We start from the raw sequence: 26,380 nt of genomic DNA on the forward strand, positions 1-26,380 counted from the left end.
GTTCAGACCAGCGGTGCAACCATCACTGGTCTGAACTGTCAATCTTCAGGTGAGCTTACCCTCTGGAGGCAGGAAACAGAGACAAAGGAACCCTAAAGAACAAAGATGAGACAACTCATTTAACCCCTTCACCCCCAAGGGTGGTTTGCACGTTCATGACCGGGCCAATTTTTACAATTCTGACCACTGTACCTTTGTGAGGTCATAACTCTGGAACGCTTCAATGGATCCTGGTGATTCTGACATTGTTTTCTCGTGACATATTGTACTTCATGTTAGTGGTAAAATTTCATTCAAATAACTTGCGTTTATTTGTGAAAAAAACGGAAATTTGGCAAAAATTTTGAAAATTTCGCAATTTTCCAACTTTGAATTTTTATGCCCTTAAATCACAGAGATACGGCACACAAAAAACTTGATAACTAACATTTCCCACATGTTTACTTTACATCAGCACAATTTTGGAACCAAAATTTTTTTTTGTTAGGAAGTTATAAGGGTTAAAAGTTGACCAGCGATTTCTCATTTTTACAACACCATTTTATTTTTAGGACCACATCACATTTGAAGCCACTTTGAGGGGTCTATATGATAGAAAATACCCAAAAGTGACACCATTCTAAAACCTGCACCCCTTAAGGTGCTCAAAACCACATTCAAGAAGTTTATTAACCCTTTAGGTGCGTCACAGGAATTTTTTTGAATATTTAAAAAAAAATGAACATCTAACTTTTTTTCACAAAAATAATACTTCAGGTTCAATTTTTCTATTTTACCAAGGGTAACAGGAGAAATTGGACTGCAAAAGTTATTGTGCAATTTGTCCTGAGTACGCTGATACCTGATTTGTGGGGGGGAACGACTGGCAGAGCTCAGAATGGTAGGAGCGCCGTTTGACTTTTTCAATGCAAAATTGGCTGGAATTCAGATCGGACGCCATGTCACGTTTGGAGAGTCCCTGATGTACCTAAACAGTGGAAACCCCTACAAGTGACCCCATTTTGGAAATTAGACCCCCCAAGGAACTTATCTAGATATGTGGTGAGAACTTTGAACCCACAAGGGCTTTACAGAAGTTTATAACGTACAGCGGTACAATTAAAAAATCATATTTTTTCCACAAAAATGATCTTTTCACCCCAATTTTTATTTTCCCAAGGGTAACAGGACCCTAAAAGTTATTGTGCAATTTGTCCTGAGTATGCTAATACCCCACATGTGGGGGTAAACCACTATTTGGGCGCATGGCAGAGCTCGGAAGGGAAGCAGCGCCATTTGACGTTTTTGGCTGGAATTGAGATCGGACACCATGTCGCGATTGGAAAAAACCCCTGATGTACCTAAACAGTGGAAACCCCCCACAAATGACACCATTTTGGAAACTAGACCCCCCAAGGAACTTATCTAGATGTGTGGTGAGCACTTTGAACCCCCCAGTGCTTCACAGAAGTTTATAACGCCCGGGCGTGAAAATTTAAAATTCGTATTTTTTCCATAAACATGATCTTTAGTCACCATTTTTTTTATTTTCCCAAGGGTAACAGGAGAAATTGGACCCCAAAAGTTGTTGTCCAATTTGTCCTGAGTATGCTGATACCCCATATGTGGGAGAAAACTACTGTATGGGCACACGTCGGGGATTGGAAGGGAAGTAGTGACGTTTTGGAATGCAGACATTGATGGAATGGTCTGCAGGTGTCATGTTGCCTTTGGAGAGCCCCTAATGTACCTAAACAGTGGAAACTCCCCACAAATGACCCCATTTTGAAAACTAGACCCCCTAAGGAACTTATCTAGATGTGTGGTGAGCACTTTGAACCCCCAAGGGCTTCACAGAAGTTTATAATGCCAGGGCATGAAAATAAAAAAATCGTATTTTTTCCACAAACATGATCAATTATTCCCCAATTTTTTTATTTTCCCAAGGGTAACAGGAGAAATTGAACCCCAAAAGTTGTTGTCCAATTTGTCCTGAGTAAGCTGACACCCCATATATGGGAGAAAACTACTGTATGGACACACGTCAGGGCTCGGAAGGGAAGTAGTGACTTTTTGGAATGCAGACTTTGATGGAATGGTCTGCGGGTGTCATGTGCGTTTGGAGAGCCCCTGATGTACCTAAACTATTGAAACTCCCAACAAGTGACCCCATTTTGGACACTAGACCCCCCCCACGGAACTTATCTAGATGTGTGGTGAGCACTTTGAACCCCCAAGTGCTTCACAGAAGTTTATAACGCTCGGACGTGAAAATAAAAAAATCATTTTTTTCCACAATATTTTTGCCCCCAATTTTTTATTTTCCTAAGGGTAACAGGAGAAATTGGACCCCAAAAATTGTTTTGCAATTTGTCCTGAGTAGGCTGATACCCTACATGTGGGGGTAAAACACTGTTTGGGCGCATGGCAGAGCTTGGAAGGGAAGGAGCACCATAGGACTTTTTCAACTCAGAATTGGCTGGAATTGAGATCAGACGCAATGTTGCATTTGGAGAGCCCCTGATGTGCCCAAACAGTGGAAACCCCCAATTCTAACTCCAACCCGAACCCCAACACACCCCTAACCCTAATCTCAGCCCTAACCCAAGCTCTAACCCTAGCCCTAGCCCTAACCCTAGCCCTAACCCTAACCCTAGCCCTAACCCTAGCCCTAGCCCTAGCCCTAATGGAAAAATGGAAATAAATACATTTTTTAAATTTTATTATTTTTCCCTAACTAAGGGGGTGATAACGGGGGGTTTGATTTACTATTTATGGCGGTTTTTATTTTTGGCAGCTGTCGCACGCTAAAAGACGCTTTTTATTGTAAAAATAGTTTTTGCATCAGCAATCTGTCACAGGCAGTGCACAAGGCTTCCTCATGCCTGCGCTTTGCAGGCACTGAGGAAGCCAGCTTCCTCCAGGCCCCCGAAGGCCCCCATCACCATCTTGGATCCGGGGGCCTGGAAGAAAGGAGTCCCCCACAGCAGCGCTGCACATTGCGCTGCCGTGGGGGGCTCAGGGAAGCACGGAGGGAGCCCCCTCCTTGCCGATGCTTCCCTTTAACTCCCAGTACACCGCGATCATGTTTGATCGCGGTGTGCAAGGGGTTAACGTGTCGGGGGCGGTTCGTGACCGCCCCTGACACATAGTGTCGGGTGTCAGCTGTGATAATCAGCTGACACCCGGCCGCGATCAGCGGCGCTCACCACGTGGGCGCCGCTGATCGCGCTAGACGTACTATCCCGTCCATGGGCATAGGGGCCCGGGTCCCATGGACGGGATAGTACGTCTGATGTCAGGAAGGGGTTAAGCAAAAAGTTTACAACTCCATTAAGCAATTTAACCAAAATTCCTTTTGGTATGGCAAAATATGACAGTTGTGAAATGTCTAATATATTGCCCTATATAGAAATTGCCAAGAATCAGACTAAATCCCTGAGGTGTCAGGCCTCTCCTTTCAAATAATAAACTATTACAACGTCTTGCTAAAAAGAGAGAAAAATATCAGCTCACCTTCTCAGTGGATGCCACGCAAGGAAACCTGCAGTGTCGCAGTTAGGATACCATTTGTCAGGAACATCGCACTGCACTTGCTCACCGAGCCAGTGCGCATGTCCTGAGTACAAACCTGTGCCCAAAGATACCTGTGGAGCTGGGCAGCAGTGGTGACGATGCATGCTCCAGGCTCACAGGACCTGTGTCACTGAAGGTAGAAAGCAGTGAAGGACCTACGATCATGTGACTGCAGGGGGCGGGGCTTAGCGTCCTGCTGCTGGAGATAAGTGGAGGATTCTACTACAGGGATACCTCAAATCAGACAAACGGGGGTCATACACAGAGAGGGCAGCGCGGTACCAGAGGGACAAACAGAGAGTAGTCAGAACATAAGCAATGAGTCATACACGGAGATAGCAGCACAGTACAAGAGGGGCAATCAGAGACTAGTCAGGACATAGGCGATGAGTCAGAAACCAGAGAAGCAGATAAACAGTACAGTATCAAGAAACAAACTCACAAAAGGGGACAGAACCAGGTCAGAACCATATAAGCAGGCTAGAAGACAATTAGAAGGCACAGGCACAGTGGTCACCACACTCGGCCAAAGGCAAAAGTATAACTGACAGGGATTGGAGTCTCCCAGGGCTATAAGAAGCTCTCCTTGAGCCAAAGAGAGGCTACAATAATTAACCCCCGGCGTGCAGGTCAAGCCTGCACTGAGCTCAAGACATTAACCCCTGACGTGCAGGTCAAAACCTGCACTGGGATCATGACACCATTTGTAGAAATCGAAAAATGGCCAGCGTGTTGAATAAAATTCAGAAGTCTTTATTGAAGAATTAAAGAGTTGCACCAGTGTACATGGGCAGAAAAAATGTGCAAATCTAGGATACGCATTTTGGAATTTAATCCTTATTCATTGCAATAAATAAATATTTGGTATGACCACCCGTTGCTTTGAAAACAGCATCAATTCTTTTAGGTACACTTACATATAGCTTTTAAAGGTTCCAAACACATTGGAGCATTAACCACAAATCTTCCTTGGATGTACAGTGGGGAAAATAAGTGTTTGATACTCTGCCGATTTTGGAAGTTTTCCCACCTCCAAAGAATGGAGAGGTCTGTAATTTTTTTCATAGGTACACTTCAACTGTGAGAGACAGAATCTTAAAATAAAAAACAGAAAATCATTATGTATGATTTTTAAATAATTAAATTACATTTTATTGAATGAAAAATGTATTTAATAACCTAACAACCAACAAAAATTCTGTCTCTCACAGACCTATTAGTTTTTCTTTAAGAAGCCCTCTTACTCTGCACTCATTACCTGTATTATTTGCACCTGTTTCAACTCATTATCTGTATAAAAGACACACGCTTAATCAATCACATTCCAACCGCTCCACCATGGCCAAGACCAAAGAGCTGTCTAAGAACACCAGGGACAAAATTGTGGACCTGCGCAATGCTGGGATGGGCTACAGGACAAAAGGCAAGCAGCTTGGTGAGAAGCCAACAACTGTTGGCGCAATCATTAGAAATTAGAAGAAACACAAGATGAGTGTCAGTCTTCCTCGGTCTGGGGTTCCATGCAGCATCTCACCTTGTGGGGCAAGAATGATTCTGAGAAAGGTCAGGAATCAGCCCAGAACTACACAGGAGGACCTGGTCAATGTCCTGAATAGAATTGGAATCACAGTCTCAAACATTACCGTTGGATGGATGGGGTCATGTATCCTTCCCTCAGTAAAAGAATTGAAGATATGTGATAGCTGGGTCTTCCAATGTGGCAATGACCCAAAACATACAGCCAGGGAAACTAAGGAGTGGCTCTGTAAGAAGCATTTCAAGGTTCTGGAGTCAACTAGCCAGACTCCAGACCTGAAACCAATAGAAAATCTTTTTAGGGAGCTGAAACTTAATGTTGCCCAGCAACAGTCCTGAAACCTGAAATATCTGGAGAATATCTGTATGGAGGAGAGGGCCAGAATCCTTTCTGCAGTGGGATTAAATGAGGAGATAGTAGGATTTGCACAAGCCTACATCCACAGAATGTGGTTAGTTCTCACAGATGTTTAGAACAACCTCCCTAACAAGTTCCTAAAAAGCTGCATGGAAGAGCACTTAGAATTGATGATTTCATGCCGTTTTGAAGGCGGTCGCTTCAAAATATTGATTTAACTTACCGTATATACTCGAGTATAAGCCAAGATTTTCAGCCCATTTTTTTAGGCTGAAAGTGCCCCTCTTGCCTTATACTCGAGTCATTGTGCCAGGGGGTAGGTGGGGGAGGGGGAGTGCAGGAGCCGGCGGCTTTCACATCATACTCACCCCCTCCTGGCATGGTCTCTGCACTTCCCTGCTTCTCAGATGGTCTCCGGCACCACAGCTCTTCCTGTGTTCAGCGTTCACATGGTACCGCTCATTAAAGTAATGAATATGCATGCGACTCCACTCTCTGTTAGGCGTCGGGTTTCTGCCGCTGCACAGCAGGAATCCCGAGCCTTGCACTTGCCGGTCTCCCATTCTCCTTCGGCCGCAGACTCTTCGTTCCCAGCGCTCTGCTCAGACCAGCACTGTGGGCTTGCTTGCTGCTGCCACCTCTGGTCCACCTTTAGCAACGCAGGCTGGCCAGCAGCGAGTCTCTCCAGTGACTAAGTCCTCTTTGCGGTCCACTGAGCATGCCCGTGGTGTGATCTCCCATTGGAGATCAAAGATCACGTGCTCTGGTCCTTCGCCAGCTAGGATTGGTCCATCCGAAAGGTCAGGAAGGTCCCATAAGCATGCGACTATAAAAGGTTTGCATGGCCGCTCGGCCATGCGCTAGTATAGACTGCATTAGCTGACTATCAAGAGTGTGTGTCGTATGCATGTATGAATGTCTCTGGTGAAGGACTCATTAAGAACCCCTACCCTTGGTACGCATGTGTTGTGCAGCCTAGCCTGTTAAGCACCCAGGCTTAGGTGTAGGTAGGTCAGAGTCAGTGACAGGCATTGGTTTCCACCAGTGGCTCGGCACACCACAGTGCACGTGCTCTACACACTGAACTCAACGTCTATAACAGCATCCGCAGTTGCGACGCCGCGCGCTCAGAAGGTCTAGAGGGACTCTGACCTCGTGTCCTTGGAGAAGGGTTCTGTGACCGCTTTTTGTGTGCCCCTTGGCCGGGCTCTGTGAGTTAGACAGGCTCCGGTGTTTATGTTCAGCGGTAGTGCGGCTCTGTGAGTTAACAGAGTCGCTGCTGTTCACACTGGGTGACGTTAACCCACGTGTGACCTTCCCACACCGCTTTATACTTCCGCCTTTACTTAGCAGCAGTGTACCACCTCTGCACGGTGGACCCCGGGCTGTGAACGCACCTACTATTATTTTATAATTTGGTGCGTTCTGGCTAGTAATGGCGGATAAACAGCAACTACTGCAGCACATTTGGCAGCTGGGGGGCAGGTTGGCGGCTCTTGAGTGTTCAACCTCAGCTGCGAATGGTACTGCGGTTGCTGCCCAGGCAGCCGCAGAGGCTGTTTCTCGTGTTCCCACTTCCATCCCTGCACCGATGTTATTCCACCTCCCTAAGTTCTCGGGCGATAGTGCCTCCTGTAGGGAATTCGTCAGCCAGTGTGCTATTCAGTTAGAGCTGCTGGCCGCGCGATTCCCCTCTGAGCGGGCTAAGGTCGGATTCATCGTTTCCCTTCTGGCTGGCAGGGCTCTGGAGTGGGCCACCCCACTGTGGGAGCGTGGTTACCCAGCGGTTCAGAGAGCCTCTCAGTTCCTAGGCTCTCTGAAGCAGGTTTTTCTGGGACCACGGGTCACACACGATACCGCGCTCCAGCTGTTGGCCCTGACACAGGGTTCGTCCCTGGTCAGCCAGTATGCCATCCGTTTTCTGACACTGGCCTCCGAGTTGGAGTGGTCGGATAAGGCCCTAATACCAATATTTTGGAGGGGTTTGGCTGACCATGTTAAGGATGCTCTGGCCACTCGGGAGGTTCCCGGTACTCTGGAGGAGCTTATTACCATCTCCACTCGCATTAATCTCCACTTCCTAGAGCGAGGGTTGGAGCGCTCCCAGTCCAGACAGAAGTATAGGTTGGCTCCAACTTTCTCTAAACCTCTGGAGCCAGAGGTGGTTATGGAGGTGCCTCACACAGGCTCTAAGTTCCACCCTGCTCGAACCTCAAAAGCTCATTCCTACTGCCGACAGTCTGGTCACGTTGCCAATAGGTGCCCACAGCGCTGGGAAAAATGCCCGCATCTAGTGGCAATAGCAGAATGGTCACGTGATTCCACACCATTTTCCTACAAGCTAACCTACAAGGGGGAGTTGGAGTTCGGTTCCTCCACTCTGGCGGTGGAGGTTTGTGTGGATTCTGGAGCGGAGGGTAATTTTATGTCCTCAGCTTTTGCTCTTCAGCACGCGATACCCTTGGCCAGGTTACCTCAATCGGTCACCATCAGAGTGGTGAACGGCTCGACATTACCCTCGCAGATTACTCATCAGACTGCTCCATTAAGACTCTCACTGTCTCCGTCCCATCACGAGACAGTGTCCCCCTTATTATGCCCGAGGGTATCGATCAGGTTCTCTTTGTTGTTCCCTGGTTGCGCTGCCACTCTCCCCATATTGAGTGGTCCTCGGGGAAAATTCTTAGTTGGAATAAGTCTTGTGAGGGTAGATGTCTGAGCAAGTGCGTTCAGGTTGCTTGCACTGCGGCTCTCGCAGATCTCTCTTCGCTCCCTAAACACTATCAGCAGTACGCAGATGTGTTCTCCAAGAGAGCGGCAGAGACTCTCTCGCCGCACCACCCCTCCGACTGTCCTATCGACCTCCTGCCTGGTGCAGAGCCTCCCCGGGGTCGGGTGTATCCCCTGTCTCTTCCAGAGACCGAGGCCATGTCACAATACATCAAGGAGAACCTGGCCAGGGGATTTATTTGGAAGTCGGTGTCACCAGCAGGGGCGGGATTTTTCTTTGTGCAGAAGAAGAGCGGTGAATTGCGGCCTTGCATCGATTACAGGGGTCTTAACGCCATCACCGTTAAGAATAAGTACCCTCTGCTCCTGATATTGGAGCTGTTTGATAGGTTGCGTGGAGCAAGAGTATTTACCAAACTCGATCTACGGGGAGCGTACAACCTGATATGCATACGTGAGGGAGACGAGTGGAAGATGGCTTTTAATACCAGGGATGGCCATTATGAGTATCTGGTCATGCCCTTTGGCCTATGTAATGCCCCGGTCGTATTTCAAGACTTCGTAAACGATATCTTTCGAGATATGCTTTCCTCTTCAGTGGTGGTCTATCTGGACGATATTCTCATCTCTCCAGATTTGGAATCCCTCCGGAGAAAGGTTTGCAAAGTCTTCGATCTCCTATGGGTAAACGCCCTATAGCCAAGTTGGAGAAGTGCGTGTTTGAGCAGGACTCCTTGCCTTTCCTGGGCTGGCCATGGATCCTGCCAAACTGCAGGCGGTATTGGATTGGCAGGAGCCTCACTCCCTTAAAGCGGTGCAGCGCTTTATGGGATTTATTAATTATTACCGCCAATTCATCCAGCACTTCTCGACTTTGGTAGCTCCCTTGGTTGCCCTCACCAAGAAGGGAGCGAATCCTAAAGTGTGGTCAGAGGAGGTATCTAAGGGGCCTTCATCTTCATTAAGTCTCACTTCGCTAGTGTGCTCCCATTTTACATCGCCCCAATGTGGATAAGCCATTTATTCTAGAGGTGGATGCCTCGTCCGTCGGTACTAGAGCAGTCCTGTTCCAGAAGGATGCTCAAAGTCGGAAGCATCCTTGCTTCTTCTTTTCCAAGACCTTCTTGCCAGCGGAGAGGAACTATTCCATTGGGGTCAGGGAGTTGATAGCCATGAAGTTGGCCTTTTCTGAATGGAGGCACCTCCTGGAGGGGCTCGCTATCCCTTCCAAGTTTACACTGACCACAAAAATTTGGTCTATCTCCAAACCGCCCAGCAGTTAAATTCTCGCCAAGCTCGATGGTCCTCTTCTTCTCCCGGTTCCACTTCACCCTACATTCACCCTACATTTCCTTTCCGGTGAGAAGAATGTCCGAGCCGATGCGCTCTCTTGCTCCATGGTATCAACGGAGGAGGAGGAGCCTCGGTTAATCGTACCATCTGAGAGTCTGAGGACAGTGACTCCGGTCGCCCTTGAGTCTGTACCCCCAGGCAAGACTTTTGTTCCTGCCTGTTTACGTCCGGAGGTCCTCTCTTGGGCTCACACGTCCAGGATGGTTGGACACTTTGGTACTAAGCGGACAGTTGAGCTTCTGGAATGGACGTACTGGTGGTTGCATATGGCTCGTGATGTCAAAGACTACATTCAGGCGGCGTCTCCTGCGCCAAGAATAAGCCTTCCCGGCAATGACCTGCTGGGTTACTCTACCCCTTACCAGTGGTGGACAGGCCCTGGGAGATGGTTGGCATGGACTTTGTGGTGGGTCTACCCAAGTCCAGTGTCAGCACAGTTATTTGGGTCGTCACCGACCATTTCTCCAAAATGGTGCACTTGGTCCCTCTCTCTCGGCTACCTTCTACACGGGGTTTAGCAGTGCTATTCATCAAACATGTTTTCCGCTTACATGGCATGCCAGACAAGATTGTCAGTGACCGGGGTCCCCAGTTTGTGTCTCGCTTCTGGAGAGAGCTCTGTCGCTTGCTCAGTATTGAGCTGAATCTCTCCTCAGCCTATCATCCCGAGACGAACGGGTTGGTAAAGAGGGCCAACCAGAACCTGGTCACATATCTCCGACATTTTGTCTCGGCCAGGCAGGAGGACTGGGCATCTTTGTTGCCGTGGGCAGAGTTCGCCTTGAATAACACTGTAGCCGATTCCACCGGCCAGACTCCATTCCTCCTTAACTACGGCCAACATCCTCGTGTCCCTGTGCCCATGCCTGTGTCATCCACCGACTCTAGGGTGGCAGTCTGGGCGGTGGAGGCACTTGATATTTGGGACCGCACCCAGGATGCCATTCGGGCCTCTAAGGAGAGAATGAGGTCTGTTGTGAGTTCATTTTCCCCTTCACCATTGATGTCTGATGAACTCCCTCTGCTGGTGAGGAGAGGTAGTGAAATTGATTGGGTTGGGAAGAACCTGTCATCTGAACAGGTGGAGCCTGATTGGACACCCGGAATCACTGAGTGGATATAAGCCAGCTGACGCCCTACAGGGGTGCTGGTGATCCTTTCTGCTCTGAGCTCTTGCAAACCAGTTCAGTACCTGTCTTCTGAAAGCTAAGTTTTTGCTCTCTTATTTTTCCATGAGATTGTGTCTGTTTACTTAGTGTTTGTGTTCTGCCTGCCCTTGTTGGTACAGGCTGAGCTCCATTTTTGTCTCTGGTCAAGTTGATCTTTTGCTCAGTCTTCAGAATATACCTGAGTGCTGATATAGTGATTTTGAAGTCTAGTGACTTCAGGGCCTTTTTTCTATCAGACGTGTTGGACATTATTTTGGCAGAATTTTTGCGGATTGCAGCCAGCATCTTTTCTGTCCTTTCCTATTTAGTTAGTTGGGCCCCATCATTTGCTCAACCTGTCTTTCTGTCTGTGTTTGTGTTTTCATCTGTTTTCACCAACAATACATGTTGGGGGCTGTCTATTGCTTTGGGGTCTGCTCTGGGGCAGTTTAGATTTCCCCTTTCTTTCTTTAGGCTTATTTAGTTCTCCGGCTGTGAACGAGGGGTCTAGGGAACCGTAGGAACCCCCCATGGCTACTGTTAGTTGTGTGAATAGGATCAGGGGTCTGCAATCCGATAGCTACCAACCTCTCCGGTTTTCTGGACTTAGCTTGTATTTTTGTTTTTACCTCCATCGGTGACTCATTCATAGCAGAATCACCAGCCATACCGCAGATTTTAGGGTACTCAATAGCAGGAAAGAATTGTAAAAAAAAAAAAAAGTGTCAAAATTTTTTTTTGTGTATATTTTTTCCTCTATGTCTTTGAAGCCGTAGGGGGAATTTTTTTCTTCTCAATGGAGATGAAGCAATTGTCTGATCGTGTGGAGCAGCTCGCTGCTGAATTCGGGGAATTTCCGCCTATCTTGCTCATTCACATGTTGCTGAACCAAAGATCCCTACTCCTGATGTGTTTTTTGGGGATCGGTCTAAATTTTTGAACTTTAAGAATAATTGTAAATTATTTTTTGCCTTGAAGCCTAACTCATCAGGGAGCTCTTTGCAGCAGGTTAAAATTGTCATCTCTTTGCTGCGCGGCGATCCTCAGGATTCGGCGTTTTCTTTGAAACCTGATGATCCTATTCTAGCTAATGTGAACGCATTTTTTCAAGCCTTAGGGCTGTTGTATGATGAACCTAATGCTATTGATCAGGCTGAAAAGGCCCTGTTGGCATTGAGCCAGTGTCAGGATTCTGCAGAGTTGTACTGTCAAAAATTCCGAAAGTGGGTGGTCCTTACTGCTTGGAATGATGGTGCCTTGGCAGCTCTCTTTCGGAAGGGTTTGTCAGAAACTGTAAAAGATACTATGGTGGGATTTCCTGTTCCCTCTGGTCTTGACGATTCTATGTCATTAGCCATTCAGGTTGATCGGCGTTTGCGCGAACGCAAAACTGCACGAGAGGTGTTGCCACCTGTTGAACAAATGTCTGAACCTATGCAATGTGAGTTTTGTCTAGGGCGCAACGTCAGGAGTTCTGAGGTGTAGTAAGCTGTGTTTTTTCTGTGGAGATGCGTCGCATGTTATTTCTGTCTGCCCTAAGCGAGAGAGACGTTTTGCACACACATTTGCTGTGGGTGGTGTTCAACAATTACTCTGATCTGCTCCCTGTCCACATTTTCCGCTAAGACTTTCGTGGATTCGGGAGCAGCTCTGAACTTGATGGACTTGGATTTTGCTAAACGTTTTGGATTTCCTATGACACCTCTGCGGACGCCCGTCCCTTTGAGGGGTATTGATGCTACTCCTTTGGTGAAGAATAAACCTCAGTTTTGGACCCAGGTGGTAATGCGGGTCGCCCCAGATTATCAAGAAAATTGCAGATTTTTGGTGTTGCATAATCTGCATGATACCATTGTTCTGGGGTTTCCCTGGTTACAAATCCATAATCCAGTTTTGGATTGGAAATCTGTGTCTGTGGTGAGTTGGGGTTGTCGGTGTGCCCTTAGTGACGCTCCTGTTTTCTCCACCTCCCCCCAGTCGCATGATGTTCCTGACTATTTGGCTGATTTTTATGATGTATTTAGTGAGAATGAGTCTGCGTCTTTGCCTCCTCATAGGAGTTATGACTGTGCAATTGAGCTGAGCCCTGGGTGTAAATTTCCCAAGGGTCGACTTTTCAATTTATCTGTACCCGAGCATGAGGCTATGCAATCCTATATTAAGGAGGCGTTGGAGAAGGGTCATATTAGACCATCCTCTTCACCCTTAGGTGCTGGGTTTTTTTTCGTGGCCAAGAAGGATGGTTCATTAAGGCCTTGTATTGACTATCGTGCCCTCAACAAAATTACTGTTAAATATCAGTATCCGTTACCCCTGATCTCTGATCTATTCTCTAGAGTTAAAGGTGCTTGCTGGTTTACCAAGCTTAACCTCAGGGGGGCGTATAATCTTATTCGCATTAAGCATGGGGATGAATGGAAGACGGCGTTTAATACTCCAGAGGGACATTTTGAGCACCTGGTGATGCCTTTTGCGCTCACTAATGCCCCTTCTGTCTTCCAGTGCTTCATGAATGATATTTTCCGAGACTTTGTGGATACATTTTTGATCATCTATCTGGATGATATTTTGATCTTTTCCAAGGATTGGGACTCTCATGTGGAACATGTTCGGACTGTGTTCCGGATTTTGAGGGAGAATTCCCTGTATGTCAAGGGATCGAAATGCCTTTTTGGGGTACAGAGGATTTCATTTTTGGGATTTATTTTGTCTCCGTCAACTATTGAAATGGACCCGGCCAAGGTACAGGCCATTTATGATTGGGTTCAGCCCACTTCTTTGAAGGCCCTCCAGAAGTTTTTGGGTTTTGCTAATTTTTATCGTAAATTTATAGCTAATTTTTCTGGTATTGCCAAACCATTGACTGATTTGACTAAGAAAGGACCTGATGTGCTGAATTGATCTCCGGAGGCTGTTTCATCCTTTCAGGAGCTGAAGCGAAGGTTCACTTCTGCTCCGATTTTGCGGCAACCTGATGTCTCACTCCCGTTTCAGGTAGAGGTGGACGCTTCTGAGATTGGTGCAGGAGCTGTTTTGTCCCAAAAAGATCCGGTAACATCTAAAATGAATCCCTGTGCTTTCTTTTCCCGAAAGTTCTCCCCATCTGAACGTAACTATGATGTGGGGAATCGGGAACTCTTAGCCATGAAATGGGCATTTGAGGAGTGGAGACATTGGTTGGAGGGAGCTAAACATCAAGTCATGGTCCTTACTGACCACAAGAATTTGATTTACCTGGAGTCGGCCAAATGCTTGAATCCTAGACCGGCTAGGTGGGCCTTGTTTTTCACACGTTTTGATTTTGTGGTCTCTTTTCTTCCGGGCACTAAGAATGTCAAGGCAGACACCCTCTCTAGGAGTTTCTTTGCTGATTCTCCTGTTGTGACCAAGCCTGCTACCATCTTAGGTGAGGGGGTAGTTCTTTCTGCCATCTCGCCCCATTTGAGACGTGCTCTGGAAGAGTTTCAGGAGGACAAACCTGAGCGTTGTCCCATTGGAAAATTGTATGTTCCTGACCAGTGGAGGAAGAGAGTGATGTCTGAAGTTCATTGCTCTGCATTGGCTGGTCATCCAGGTATTTTTGGTACTAGAGATTTGGTGAGTCGGTCTTTTTGGTGGCCCGTCTTGTCTCGTGATGTCAGGAGTTTTGTGCAGTCCTGTGGGACTTGCTCCCGGTCTAAACCTTGTTCTCGCTCTAGTGGGTTGCTCATGCCTTTGCCGGTGCCCAGGAGGCCATGGACCCATATTTCAATGGATTTTATCTCTGATATGCCTGTCTCTCAGAGAATGACTGTTATTTGGGTGATTTGTGATAGATTCTCTAAGATGGTCCATCTTGTACCACTCCCTATGTTGCCATCTTCCTCAGAGTTGGTGCCCTTGTTTTTGCAACAGGTGGTTCGCTTGCATGGGATTCCTGAGAACATTGTATCTGACAGAGGAGTTCAGTTTATTTCTAGATTTTGGAGGACTTTCTGTTCCAAGCTGGGAATTCAGTTGTCCTTCTCCTCTGCGTTTCACCCTCAGACCAATGTTTTATTTCCGCTGATCAGGATGATTGGGTTTCATTCTTGCCCTTGGCCGAATTTGCTTTAAATAATAGAGCTAGTTCTGCCACTTTGATGTCACCTTTTTTTTTGTAACTTTGGGTTTCATCCTCGATTCTCTTCAGGGCAGGTGGAGTCTTCTGCCTGCCCAGGTGTTGACACTGTGGTGGAGAGAATGCACCAGATCTGGGACCAAGTGGTGGATAGGTTGTCTCTCTCCCAGGAAAAGGCCCAGCGGTTTTCCAACCGTCATAGGACCATTGGTCCCCAGTTTAAGGTGGGTGATATGGTTTGGCTGTCATCAAAGAATATCTCTATGAAGGTGGCTTCTCCAAAGTTTAAACCTAGATTTATTGGACCTTACAAGATTTTGGAGATTCTTAATCCTGTCTCTTTTCGATTGGCTCTTCCTGTTACATTTAAGATCCATAACGTGTTTCATAAGTCTCTGTTAAAGAGGTTTGTTGAGCCAGTAGTTCCTGTGGTGGCACCTCCTGACCCTGTATTGGTGGAAGGTAATGTGGAATATGAGGTTGAGAAGATACTGGATTCTCGCCTGGCTAGACGGAGACTCCAGTATTTGGTTAAATGGAAGGGTTATGGCCAGGAGGATAATTCTTGGGTCCCTGCATCCGATATTCATGCCGAAAGATTGGTTCGTGCTTTTCATCGGGCCCATCCTGATCATCCTGGTGGCGTGGATGAGGGTTCGGTGACCCCTCCTCAAGGGGGAGGTACTGTTGTGAGTTCATTTTCCCCTTCACCGTTGATGTCTGATGAACTCCCTCTGCTGGTGAGGAGAGGTAGTGAAATTGATTGGGTTGGGAAGAACCTGTCATCTGAACAGGTGGAGCCTGATTGGACATCCGGAATCACTGAGTGGATATAAGGCAGCCGACGCCCTACAGGGGTGCTGGTGATCCTTTCTGCTCTGAGCTCTTGCAAACCAGTTCAGTACCTGTCTTCTGAAAGCTAAGTTTTTGCTCTCTTATTTTTCCATGAGATTGTGTCTGTTTACTTAGTGTTTGTGTTCTGCCTGCCCTTGTTGGTACAGGCTGAGCTCCATTTTTGTCTCTGGTCAAGTTGATCTTTTGCTCAGTCTTCAGAATATACCTGAGTGCTGATATAGTGATTTTGAAGTCTAGTGACTTCAGGGCCTTTTTTCTATCAGACGTGTTGGACATTATTTTGGCAGAATTTTTGCGAATTGCAGCCAGCATCTTTTCTGTCCTTTCCTATTTAGTTAGTTGGGCCCCATCATTTGCTCAACCTGTCTTTCTGTCTGTCTTTGTGTTTTCATCTGTTTTCACCGACAATACATGTTGGGGGCTGTCTATTGCTTTGGGGTCTGCTCTGGGGCAATTTAGATTTCCCCTTTCTTTCTTTAGGCTTATTTAGTTCTCCAGCTGTGAACGAGGGGTCTAGGGCACCGTAGGAACCCCCCACGGCTACTGTTAGTTGTGTGAATAGGATCAGGGGTCTGCAATCCGATAGCTACCAACCTCTCCGGTTTTCTGGACTTAGCTTGTATGTTTGTTTTTTCCTCCTTCGGTGACTCTTTCATAACAGAGGTCCCTGCTCCAACCTTCTCTCCTGGCGACTTAGTATGGCTCTCCGCCCGTAACATCAGGCTGCGAGTAGAGTTCACTAAGTTTGCTCCTCTTTACATTGGGCCCTTTAAAGTCCTCGAGCGGATCAGATCTGTGGTCTATCGTCTGGCCCTTCCACCTCACTTGGCTATCTCTGACTCCTTCCACGTGTCCCTCCTTAAACCTGTTCACATGTCCCGGTTCTCCGAGTCATCTGCCGGGACATCAGACCTGTCTTCGGACGAGTTTGAGGTCAATGCCATTGTGGGACGCAGGGTGGTGCATGGTAAAAAGTTTTATTTGGTGGACTGGAAGGGTCATGGTCCAGAGGCTCGGACCTGGGAGCCAGTGGAGAACATTCACGCTCCGCTCCTTATTGCGGTATTTGAGTGTAGTGAGGCTCAGAGGGGAAGGGGTAATGTTAGGCATCGGGTTTCAGCCGCTGCACAGCAGGAATCCCGAGCCTTGCATTCGCCGGTCTCCCATTCTCCTTCGGCCGCAGAGGAGCCTGCTCAGCAGACTCGTCGTTCACAGCGCTCTGCTCAGACCAGCACTGTGGGCTTGCTTGCTGCTGCCACCTCTGGTCCACCTTTAGCAATGCAGGCTGGCCAGCAGCAAGTTTCTCCAGGGACTAAGTCCTCCTTGCGGTCCACTGAGCATGCCCGTGGTGTGATCTCCCATTGGAAATCGAAGGTCACGTGCTCTGGTCCTTCTCCAGCTAGGATTGGTCCATCCGAAAGGTCAGGAAGGTCCCGGAAGCACGCGGCTATAAAAGGTTTGCATGGCCGCTCGGCCATGCACTGGTATAGACTGCATTAGCTGACTATCAAGAATGTGTGTCGTATGCATGTATGAATGTCTCTGGTGAATGACTCATTAAGAACCCCTACCCTTGGTATGCATGTGTTGTGCAGCCTAGCCTGTTAAGCACCCAGGCTTAGGTGTAGGTAGGTCAGAGTCAGTGACAGGCATTGGTCTCCACCAGTGGCTCGGCACGCCACAGTGCACGTGCTCTACACACTGAAGTCAGCGTCTATACCAGCGTCCGCAGTTGCGACGTCGCACGCTCAGAAGGTCTAGAGGGACTCTGACCTCGTGTCCTTGGGGCAGGGTTCTGTGACCGCTTTTTGTGCGCTCCTTGGCCGGGCTCTGTGAGTTAAACAGGCTCCGGTGTTTATGTTCAGCGGTAGTGCGGCTCTGTGAGTTAACAGAGCTGCTGATGTTCACACTTGGTGGCGTTAACCCACGTGTGACCTTCCCACACTGCTTTATACTTCCGCCTTTACTTAGCAGCAGTGTTCCACCTCTGCACGGTGGACCCCGGGCTGCGAACACACCTACTATTATTTTATAATTTGGTGCATTCCGCCAGCCCTAACACTCTCATATGAAAAAATGAGGATGATTGACCTCATGGAGATCAACATCCGACACTGCGGAGACACCACCACGTGTTTCTCAACGCAGTGATTCTAGAGCACTGCGCCCATCCCTTATGGGAAATATGTAAAACATGCAAAAATATAAGCCGCAGAGACACCATCACATGTTTCTCAACGCAAGCAATGACTAGCCAGGTCTTTCACCGGGAAGGAACAACCACGGGAAGGGCAGTCTCCAATGAAGGAAACCACCTATGCCAAAACATGGTATCCATCCACAGACAGCTGTTTCGGGGTATTGCCCCTCATCAGTGTGGAGTAGGAAACTGGCTAGTAGGAGCAATGCCTAGTAGAAGACTATGAAAAAATGAGGATGATGTTTTACATATTTCCCATAAGGGATGGGGGCAGTGCTCTAGAATCACTGCGTTGAGAAACACGTGATGGTGTCTCCGCAGTGTCGGATGTTTGATCTCCATGAGGTCAATCATCCTCATTTTTTCATAGTCTTCTACTAGGCATTGCTCCTACTAGCCAGTTTCCTACTCCACACTGATGAGGGGCAATACCCCGAAACAGCTGTCTGTGGATGGATACCATGTTTTGGCATAGGTGGTTTCCTTCATTGGAGACTGCCCTTCCCATGGTTGTTCCTTCCCGGTGAAAGACCTGGCTAGTCATTGCTTGCGTTGAGAAACATGTGATGGTGTCTCCGCGGCTTATATTTTTGCATGTCTAACACTCTCATAGGCGTGGAATGCATATTCATTACTTTAATGAGTGGTACCACATGACCGCAGAACACTGGAAGGAGCTGCCGGCACTGGTGACCATCGGAGAAGCAAGAATTGGAGAGACCGTGCCAGGAGGGGGTGAGTATGACGGGGAGGACGGGGGGAGCGATGCGATATTCACCTGTCCCCGTTCCACCGCCGCGTGCCGCTGTGTCTTCCGCGTCCTCTGGCTGTGACGTTCAGGTCAGAGGGCGCGATGACGTGGTTAGTGTGTGCCCTCTGCCTGAACAGTCACTGTAGAGACCTGGAAGACAGAGCAGCACGTGGCGGTGGAACGAGGATCGGTGAATATCGCAGGTGCCGGGGCCTTGAGGCAGTGGCGACACCAGCACCTGGCCCCCATAGGGCGCCAATGTCCCCACCTGCTCAGGACACTGGCACCTGGCCCCCAGCAACCAGAGGTATGTCATTTTTTTAATCGCAGCAGCATATGTGGTATATTTATCTATGGAGCATCTTATGGGGCCATCAACCTTTATGCAGCATTATATGGGACATCTTATGGGGCCATCAACCTTTATGGAGCAGCATATGGGGCATATTATTCTATGGAGCATCCTATGGGGCCATCAACCTTTAAGGAGCAGCATATGGGGTATATTATTCTATGGAGCATCTTATGGGGGACATCAACCTTTATGGAGCAGCATATGGGCCATATTATTCTATGGAGCATCTTATGGGGCCATCAACCTTTATGGAGCAGCATATGGGGCATATCATTCTATGGAGCATCTTATGGGGCCATCAACCTTTATGGAGCAGCATATGGGGCATATCATTCTATGGAGCATCTTATGAGGCCATTATTAACTTTTGTGCAGCATTATATGGGACGTATTTTGTATGGAGCATCTTATGGGGCCCATCATGAACTGTATGGAGCATTATATGGGGCTCCTGATTCAATATGGATATTCAAAAACATTCAACCTACTGTCTCAATTATTTTTACTTTTATTGGTATCTATTTTCATTTTTGAAATTTACCAGTAGCTGCTGCATTTCCCACCCTATGCTTATACTCAAGTCAATACGTTTTCCCAGTTTTTTGTGGCAAAATTAGGGGGGGTCGGCTTATTCTCAAGTATATATAGTATATTTTTCCTTTATTCATTCCATTTACGTTTAGTTAGTAGATAAAAATGAACTATTAACACTTTCGTTTTTCTTACTTTCTTACTTTGCAGAATTTTTTCACACCTGCTTATAACTTTTGCTCAGTACTGTATAAATAAATTCCCTCTTGTTATGCTTATTGGCCTAAGTATGAAAAGATCATTAGACGGATCGGTTTACTGTCCATTGATTATTTATTTTTTTTAAATCAAAGATACTTATGAAGTTCCCTCTATATTTTCTGTATGCTAATATGTAGTCTACACACCAAGACCTCTTGTCCCTGACGATTTACTGTTTCTTGTTTTATAGCGGATGCAAGGACATCACTTTTTGTAACCTCATGGTTATCAGTGGAATAGCAACTATTTTCTTCCTTCTGAAAGATTTATTCATTAACGGCGTTACACAACATACACTTATCAGCTATCCACTACTGTACGTGTGATAAATGTAGGATTGCTGCAGATGCGACCGCTGGGTTGTCCAAGGATCATGAAAACTGTATCTCAAAGTTCTATATGTGAATTGAGTACTAGTTGGCAAGTGTGACTACCACTTATTCACTGTCCTTGGAGTTAATGGAGATTCTTAACTAGGAAATTGAAAACCGGGCATCATGTGTCCTGTTGTCGTTATTACTGATCCTGAGCCGAGTCTTTAAGTAAAATAGTGGTAGATCCAGAATATTTCTTCTTATATAATTTTTACACTGTGCATAGATTTACTATTTGTTATCCTTCACTCTCTCTCTAGGTTGTACGAACTGAATCAGAGGGACAGCTGAAAGTGAGATAATGCACTTTATTGGTTGACGTGTTCTTGTTTTGTCGTTCAGTGTATTTCAGTGAGAGTAGAGCTGTCCACAGACAGTATCTATCATTGTTTACCACTTGGGATCACTTTAGTCTAGGTCATATTTAAAGGGCAGTATTATGTGAGTCTGGCTTTATTGTGGTGATCTTTTAACATGAGAGGGTTAAGTATGTGCAGCCTATCCAGTCACCAGTGGACCCTGTGAGACCTCTGTCTTGTCTATATACCTTCTTATGGATATAGGTTTGTGTCTGCTTGCAGTATTTTTGTCCATAAACCTGATGCTACTGTACGTCTGCTGGCTTCTACAGTTTTTTTGTAACTGTTGTAACTGTTTTGGAATAGTTCTGTGTGTTTGATGATGGTGTTATTTCAGTTTGTGTTTTCCATATTCCACATTAAAAACAGGCAAGGGGTTATTTTCTGTGTTTGTCGATCCTGTAGAGTGCAGTGAATCATCCATTTATGTGATTATTTACCTGTAAGAGTGAGTTCTTACGTGGAGATATAATGTAGACAGGATGCAAGGTGAGATATAATTTCCTACATACAGTAACATGGGTACAGCTAAGGCTAGGTTCACATTAATACAGTGCTCTACGTCAAGCACTGTGTTGGGACTTCAGTCAAAATACCCAGAAAACTGTAATCCGGCAGTAAGCTCTGATGTAGTCATTCACTTTATTAAGCTGTTAACTTATTAACCACCTGGTTTATCATGTTTTTGACAAATACCACAAGGATGGAGGCCAGGAAGCATCCACAGTGACTCCATTTCCTTCATAGCACAGCGTTGAATAGCACAGTTGGACTACTGTTTTTCAAGAATTCCAACAGTCACACCGACTTATGGCTCAATGTAACACAACGTGTTAATGTGAACCTAACCTTAAAGGAATCTCTCACCTGGTTTTTGCTACCTAATCTGAGAGGAGCATAAAGAAGAGACAAGAGAACTTCATTCCAGTGATGTATCACTTACTGGACTGCTTGCTGGAGTTTTGATAAAATCATAATTTTATCAGCAGCAGATTATCACTAGAGGACAATTAAACCTGATACCATGTAGTCCTCTCTATTTATGAGCTCTGTATAACTCCGCCCCCACCACTGATTGGCAGCATTTTGCATATGCACAGTGTATACTGTAAGATGCCAATCAGTCGTGTGGGCGCAGTTTTACAGAGCTCAGTATTCAAAGAACAGGTAGATCGGCAGCAGATAAAACAGTGATTTTATCAAAACAGCAGCCAGCAGCCAAGTAAGTGACACATAGCTGGAATCAGGGACTTTGCTTCTACATCATTCTGCTTTCAGATGGGATAGCAATAATCTGTTGACAGATTCCCTTTAAGTACCTATCACTACCCCTATAACAGAGCAAGGCTTTTTTGATCTTTATCTGATTACAACTTACATGACATTTTCTAGGTCTAAAGCTCAAATGGCAATGATGAGTAAAGATGAGCGAATAAATTTGTGGAAGCCTGGCCCAGCTCACAGCTCAATTTTCTATAGTGATGACTGGGAGAATTCAGAATCTTCCCTTACCTGACAGCATCCATGGCTCTTCTTTAGAGTAGCCTGCTTGGCCCAACGTCATGTGGATGTCACACCTCAGCAATGACATTGCACCAACCTGGCTAAAAGAAGAGCCGTGGATTCTGTCATGTAGGGCTCCGGTTCAGCAGTCAGGAAAAATACTGACCTAGCCACTGCCCTAGGATCCTGCGAATCGATGTGTTCATCTCTAATGCTGAGCACATGCTTCAGCAAGAGTGTGAAAGATGCAATGAGTAGTGTACTGTGGGAGCTGAAATGACATTTCAATGTATGTTATGCTTTAAAGTTGTCCATACACACTAAACTAATATCTGCTGATCCCACAGACAATTTTATCTGTAAGGGAATCTTGTGTCTGCTGTCAGGGAAAACAAGAATAGAGTACATTGCATTTATTGAGAAGTTAGGAGAGAAAGCTTTCAGAGCAACAGGCGTTTGATTGACAGCATCTCATGTGTCCAGCACTGGAGAGGTGGCAGTTTCCAAGGTCCAGAGTATCAATAATGTTACTAAAAGTGAAAATTCATTTTGTGATCTTGAATGTGTCATAGATACAATCTGAATCATCGAATTTCAGTAACAGCAGCCTAATAGCAGAGCCAAATTGTTCTGAGACCTCTATGATTGCATGAATCATGGAGTTTTCAAGCTTCCAGACTTGACAAATGATGCAACTTCACTTTAATATTAAATAAGCACTCCTCCTCCCATCAACATTTGTATCCTCTTAGCATAGTTCAATCATCATATTATATAGCACTGTGTATTTACAGTTGCTCATTTTACCTTTCTACCCTGCTAATTCTTCTCTTTTTATATTAGATCTATGCCCCATGTGATTAAAAACTGACTAGCTGAATCTTTGTAAGCTCTATGTAGAAACAGGAGGTCAATTTTCCCTGTATGTGTCATAAGACACTGGAAAATTCCTTGATGGGGGAGGAGGGAGCAGCTGGGTCAGTAGGTGAAGAGGGGAATCATAAATGCAGAGCGAAGAGACTTCCTGTTCGTACATAGAGCAGAGAAAAGACAATAATAAGCTGGGCAGAAAGACAAAATAAGCAATTGTAACTACACAGCATTTATGATCACTGCAGTGTAATAAGAGGATAAAAACTTTTATGCAAGTGCTTCTTTAAGCTCTGTTTGCATTTTCTTTTCCTATCCGGCAAAATGCAGTGCATCATTAAAAATGGTAAACCTCTGTTCTGGTATATTGCAGTGATGGCGTGGCCACAGGAGCTATACCGTAACCATAGCAAGTGGATTTTCTCTATTTAAACGGACTCTTTCACCCCTAAAATGCATTTTAAATGAGCTATAACGTGATATAGGGGATTTAAGGCCTGTTTGCATGGACCAACTGGCATCACAATACGACCACTGATCTGTAAACTTTTAGCGATCGGCAGTCATTTGAATGCCTGTTTACACAGGCGGACCAAAGTAAACGATGCACACTGAGTGATCTACACATAGGCCTGCTTGGTTCTTAGCAGTACGAACCCTGTTTACAATGCACCGCCGAAAATGATGATCTGCCCAAAAGACCATTTCACCTGATAAACGAGAATTTTCTCATTCATTGGGTGATCATCAACCTGTTTACACAGCCAAGCCAAGGATGCATTGAACCCCCACATTTGCATAGGCATTAGAAGTTGTTTTCTCAGGCCCTGTACCAGTAACTGGTACAGTGCTAGCAGGATTTCTATAGGGCCCCCTATATCATGATATAACAACCTACATGAGCTGGATTAGGCCTGTTTCACATTTCCGTTTTTTGACGTCAGTCAAAATCCGCCACTTTTTGAAAAAAACAGATCCGCCCGTGGAAGAAAGGAAAAAATATCTTTCTCTCTCTCTTCCGTTTTTTAACCGCCTGGCGGATTTTGACTGACCTTGAAAGACGGAAATGTGAAACAGGCCTTATTAGTGTTTATTTACTGGTCATAGGTTAAAAAACTGCAGTAAAGTCCTTCTAGGGTTCATTCTGGTGTAGTGAAAAATGCAGCTTATTTTCCTCTATTTAGTCACTTGCAGAAAATCTGCTGCATTTTAGAATACATGAATTGTTCAGGAGATTTTAAGAAACCTTATTCACAGTGTATATTGACCAGTGCTGCAGATGTGACATAAACAGCCTGTCGATTTTTTTCTGTGGATGTCATTTCAATGCAAAGGAGGATGTGTACGACTTACCTGCACCCTTTTTGGCAATGATATTTGCAGCCGTAAGTGCTGCTATGGATATCGCTACAGCATCTCTGATGTGGGTAGTCTGTGCAGTGGAGATGCTACATGGGTACATCTGGTAAAGTACATTTAGATGTGTAAATTTTCCTCTGCAGATTTTACAACAGTTTCATCAAAAATTGCCCAAAAATTTACGTGTTATAAATTACATACCTTATGCTGCAGATTATAACCCATACAATGCAAATAGTGAAATCTGCAGCATAAATTGACATGTTGCATATTAAAGGGAATCTGTGCACAGGTTTTTGCTACCTCATCAAAGAGCGGCATAGTGTAGGAAAAGTGACCCTGATTCAAATGATGTATCTCTCAGTTTACTGGATGCAGCAGTTGTAATACAATCTGAGTTTTTAGATGTAGCAGAGCTCAGAAAGCTAACCCCGCCCAAACCACAGGACAGTGAGCTGCTTATCAGAGGAAGGGGCGTGGTCAGACTAGCAGTCGCATGAGACCTAGTTCACACAACCTGATAAATGACACATCCCTGAATTCAGCATTTTAACCCTTACATCATGCTGTCCTCGGATTACATAGCAAAAACCTGCTGAAAGATTACCTTTCAATTCTTTGCTGCTACTGTAACGCTCTACAGATTTTCCATCCGCAAATCTGAACATCAAAAATGCAGTGTCTATGCCATTAGTGAGGAACATCAGTAGCATTTAATATAAAAATGCACATATGTATTCTTGTAAATATCTGCTTTTGTCCTATATGCTTGTATGTCTTTGACCTGCCCCAGAGATCTTCTGGAGCGTATAGTTAGATCTGGACATTGCTCCAGTCTGGAATCATAGTATTGGGAAGTGAGGATTGATATAATATAGCTCTGTTGACCAGACAGTGCAGTATATATGTGTTTTCATCTCATTCATTAGTAATCCATTATTTTGTGTCATGGAATACAATTTGTATTCAGGAGACATTTAGGTAACATTTTATTTTGTTCTTTTCTTATTCTTGGCCATTTTCCCTCATTTAGATTCCTCTAGCGGAGATGGAAGGACTGTCCTTGACTTCAGATATTATGTCCGAAAAGTCCTGGTCCTTAGCCCTCACGGATGACTCACTGCCAGATGACATCGTGTTTAGCGTTCTCGAACCAAAAGTATCCATATTTATTTCTATCATATTCTGGCTCGAAATGGATCACAAATTTCTAAACATCTGCTTCAGTTTGTTTTAGTTAAAAATATCTTCCACAGGAATCCAAGAGGTTAACTGCCCCCAAATAAAGTTATCAAGTTTTGCCAATAGAATTTGTGTATCAGTCCCCTTTACGTTTGAGACTCCCTAATTTCAGTAATTCAATGAGACCTTTCATTATTTACTTCCAATAGATAAAATCTGTCCTGGTCTTGTGAAATGACATACCACCCAACCGTCCCGGATCCAGCGGGACTGTCCCAGATTCAGGGAGCTGTAGTGGAAGGTCAGGAACCAGGTACAGCTGAATGTAACAGTGAAGCATGACCCTTTGGTCTTAAGGCACATGACTAGGCAGGAAGAGCAGCAAGGCACAGGCAAGCTGTGTGTGTGTGTGTGTGTGTGTCTGTTTGTGTGTGTATTTTGATGTAGCAGAATAGTATGTTTTCATGTAACACAGTTATATTGATGTACCATAACTGTGTGTGTTGATTTTGCAGAGGACTGTGTGTCTTGATGTAGCAGAGTTGTGTGGGTGGGTTCATCATGTTGTGTGGGGGGATTTGTGGGTGGTCATTGCAGGGGCTTATACTGTGTGTGGATGAATGTACTGTGGGCAGGAGAGTGTAACGATTGCCGTTACAGGTGACTGGGCCCATGCACAATGCAGCACAAACTTCTGCTGGATGTGATGCATATTCAGCTGAAGTATATTGTGGCTCAGAGACAAGTCCAGAGCTGCAATGCACAGAGGCTGCAGCTAAAGTCAGCATGCACGTGACTGAGGGTGCATGGCAGTGACATCATGCGCTCCAGTCAGCTGAAGCTGCCGGCATAAGAAGATGACACCGCACGGCAGGAGAACGAAGGGAAGGTGAGTAGAATCGTTTTGGGTTTTTTTCCATTAAGGAACAGCCCCAGAACGGGGGAAGTATATCAGGATGGGAGATATTTACAGTGGCATGTAAAAGTTTGAGCAACCCTTG

At 45.7% G+C, this 26,380-nt stretch overlaps 1 protein-coding gene across 6 annotated transcripts in view; it reads left to right on the forward strand.

The window, feature by feature from the left end:
* Positions 1-26,380, forward strand: part of CACNA1G (calcium voltage-gated channel subunit alpha1 G) — a 341,842-nt gene that overhangs the window by 275,748 nt on the left and 39,714 nt on the right. For 3 of the 6 annotated variants that reach the window (XM_073588056.1, XM_073588058.1, XM_073588062.1), the window contains 2 exons: positions 20,367-20,399; positions 25,231-25,356. The exons of 1 other annotated variant lie outside the window; for it this stretch is intronic. In XM_073588056.1, the coding sequence (XP_073444157.1) occupies positions 20,367-20,399; positions 25,231-25,356 (159 nt within the window). The remainder of the gene's footprint in view (positions 1-20,366; positions 20,400-25,230; positions 25,357-26,380) is intronic. 2 more of the 6 variants (XM_073588059.1, XM_073588057.1) reach the window with 1 other exon arrangement.

This window comes from Dendrobates tinctorius, unplaced genomic scaffold (assembly GCF_039654945.1).
Source record: "Dendrobates tinctorius isolate UK_male_01 unplaced genomic scaffold, ASM3965494v1 ptg000103l, whole genome shotgun sequence".
Taxonomy (NCBI): domain Eukaryota; kingdom Metazoa; phylum Chordata; class Amphibia; order Anura; family Dendrobatidae; genus Dendrobates; species Dendrobates tinctorius.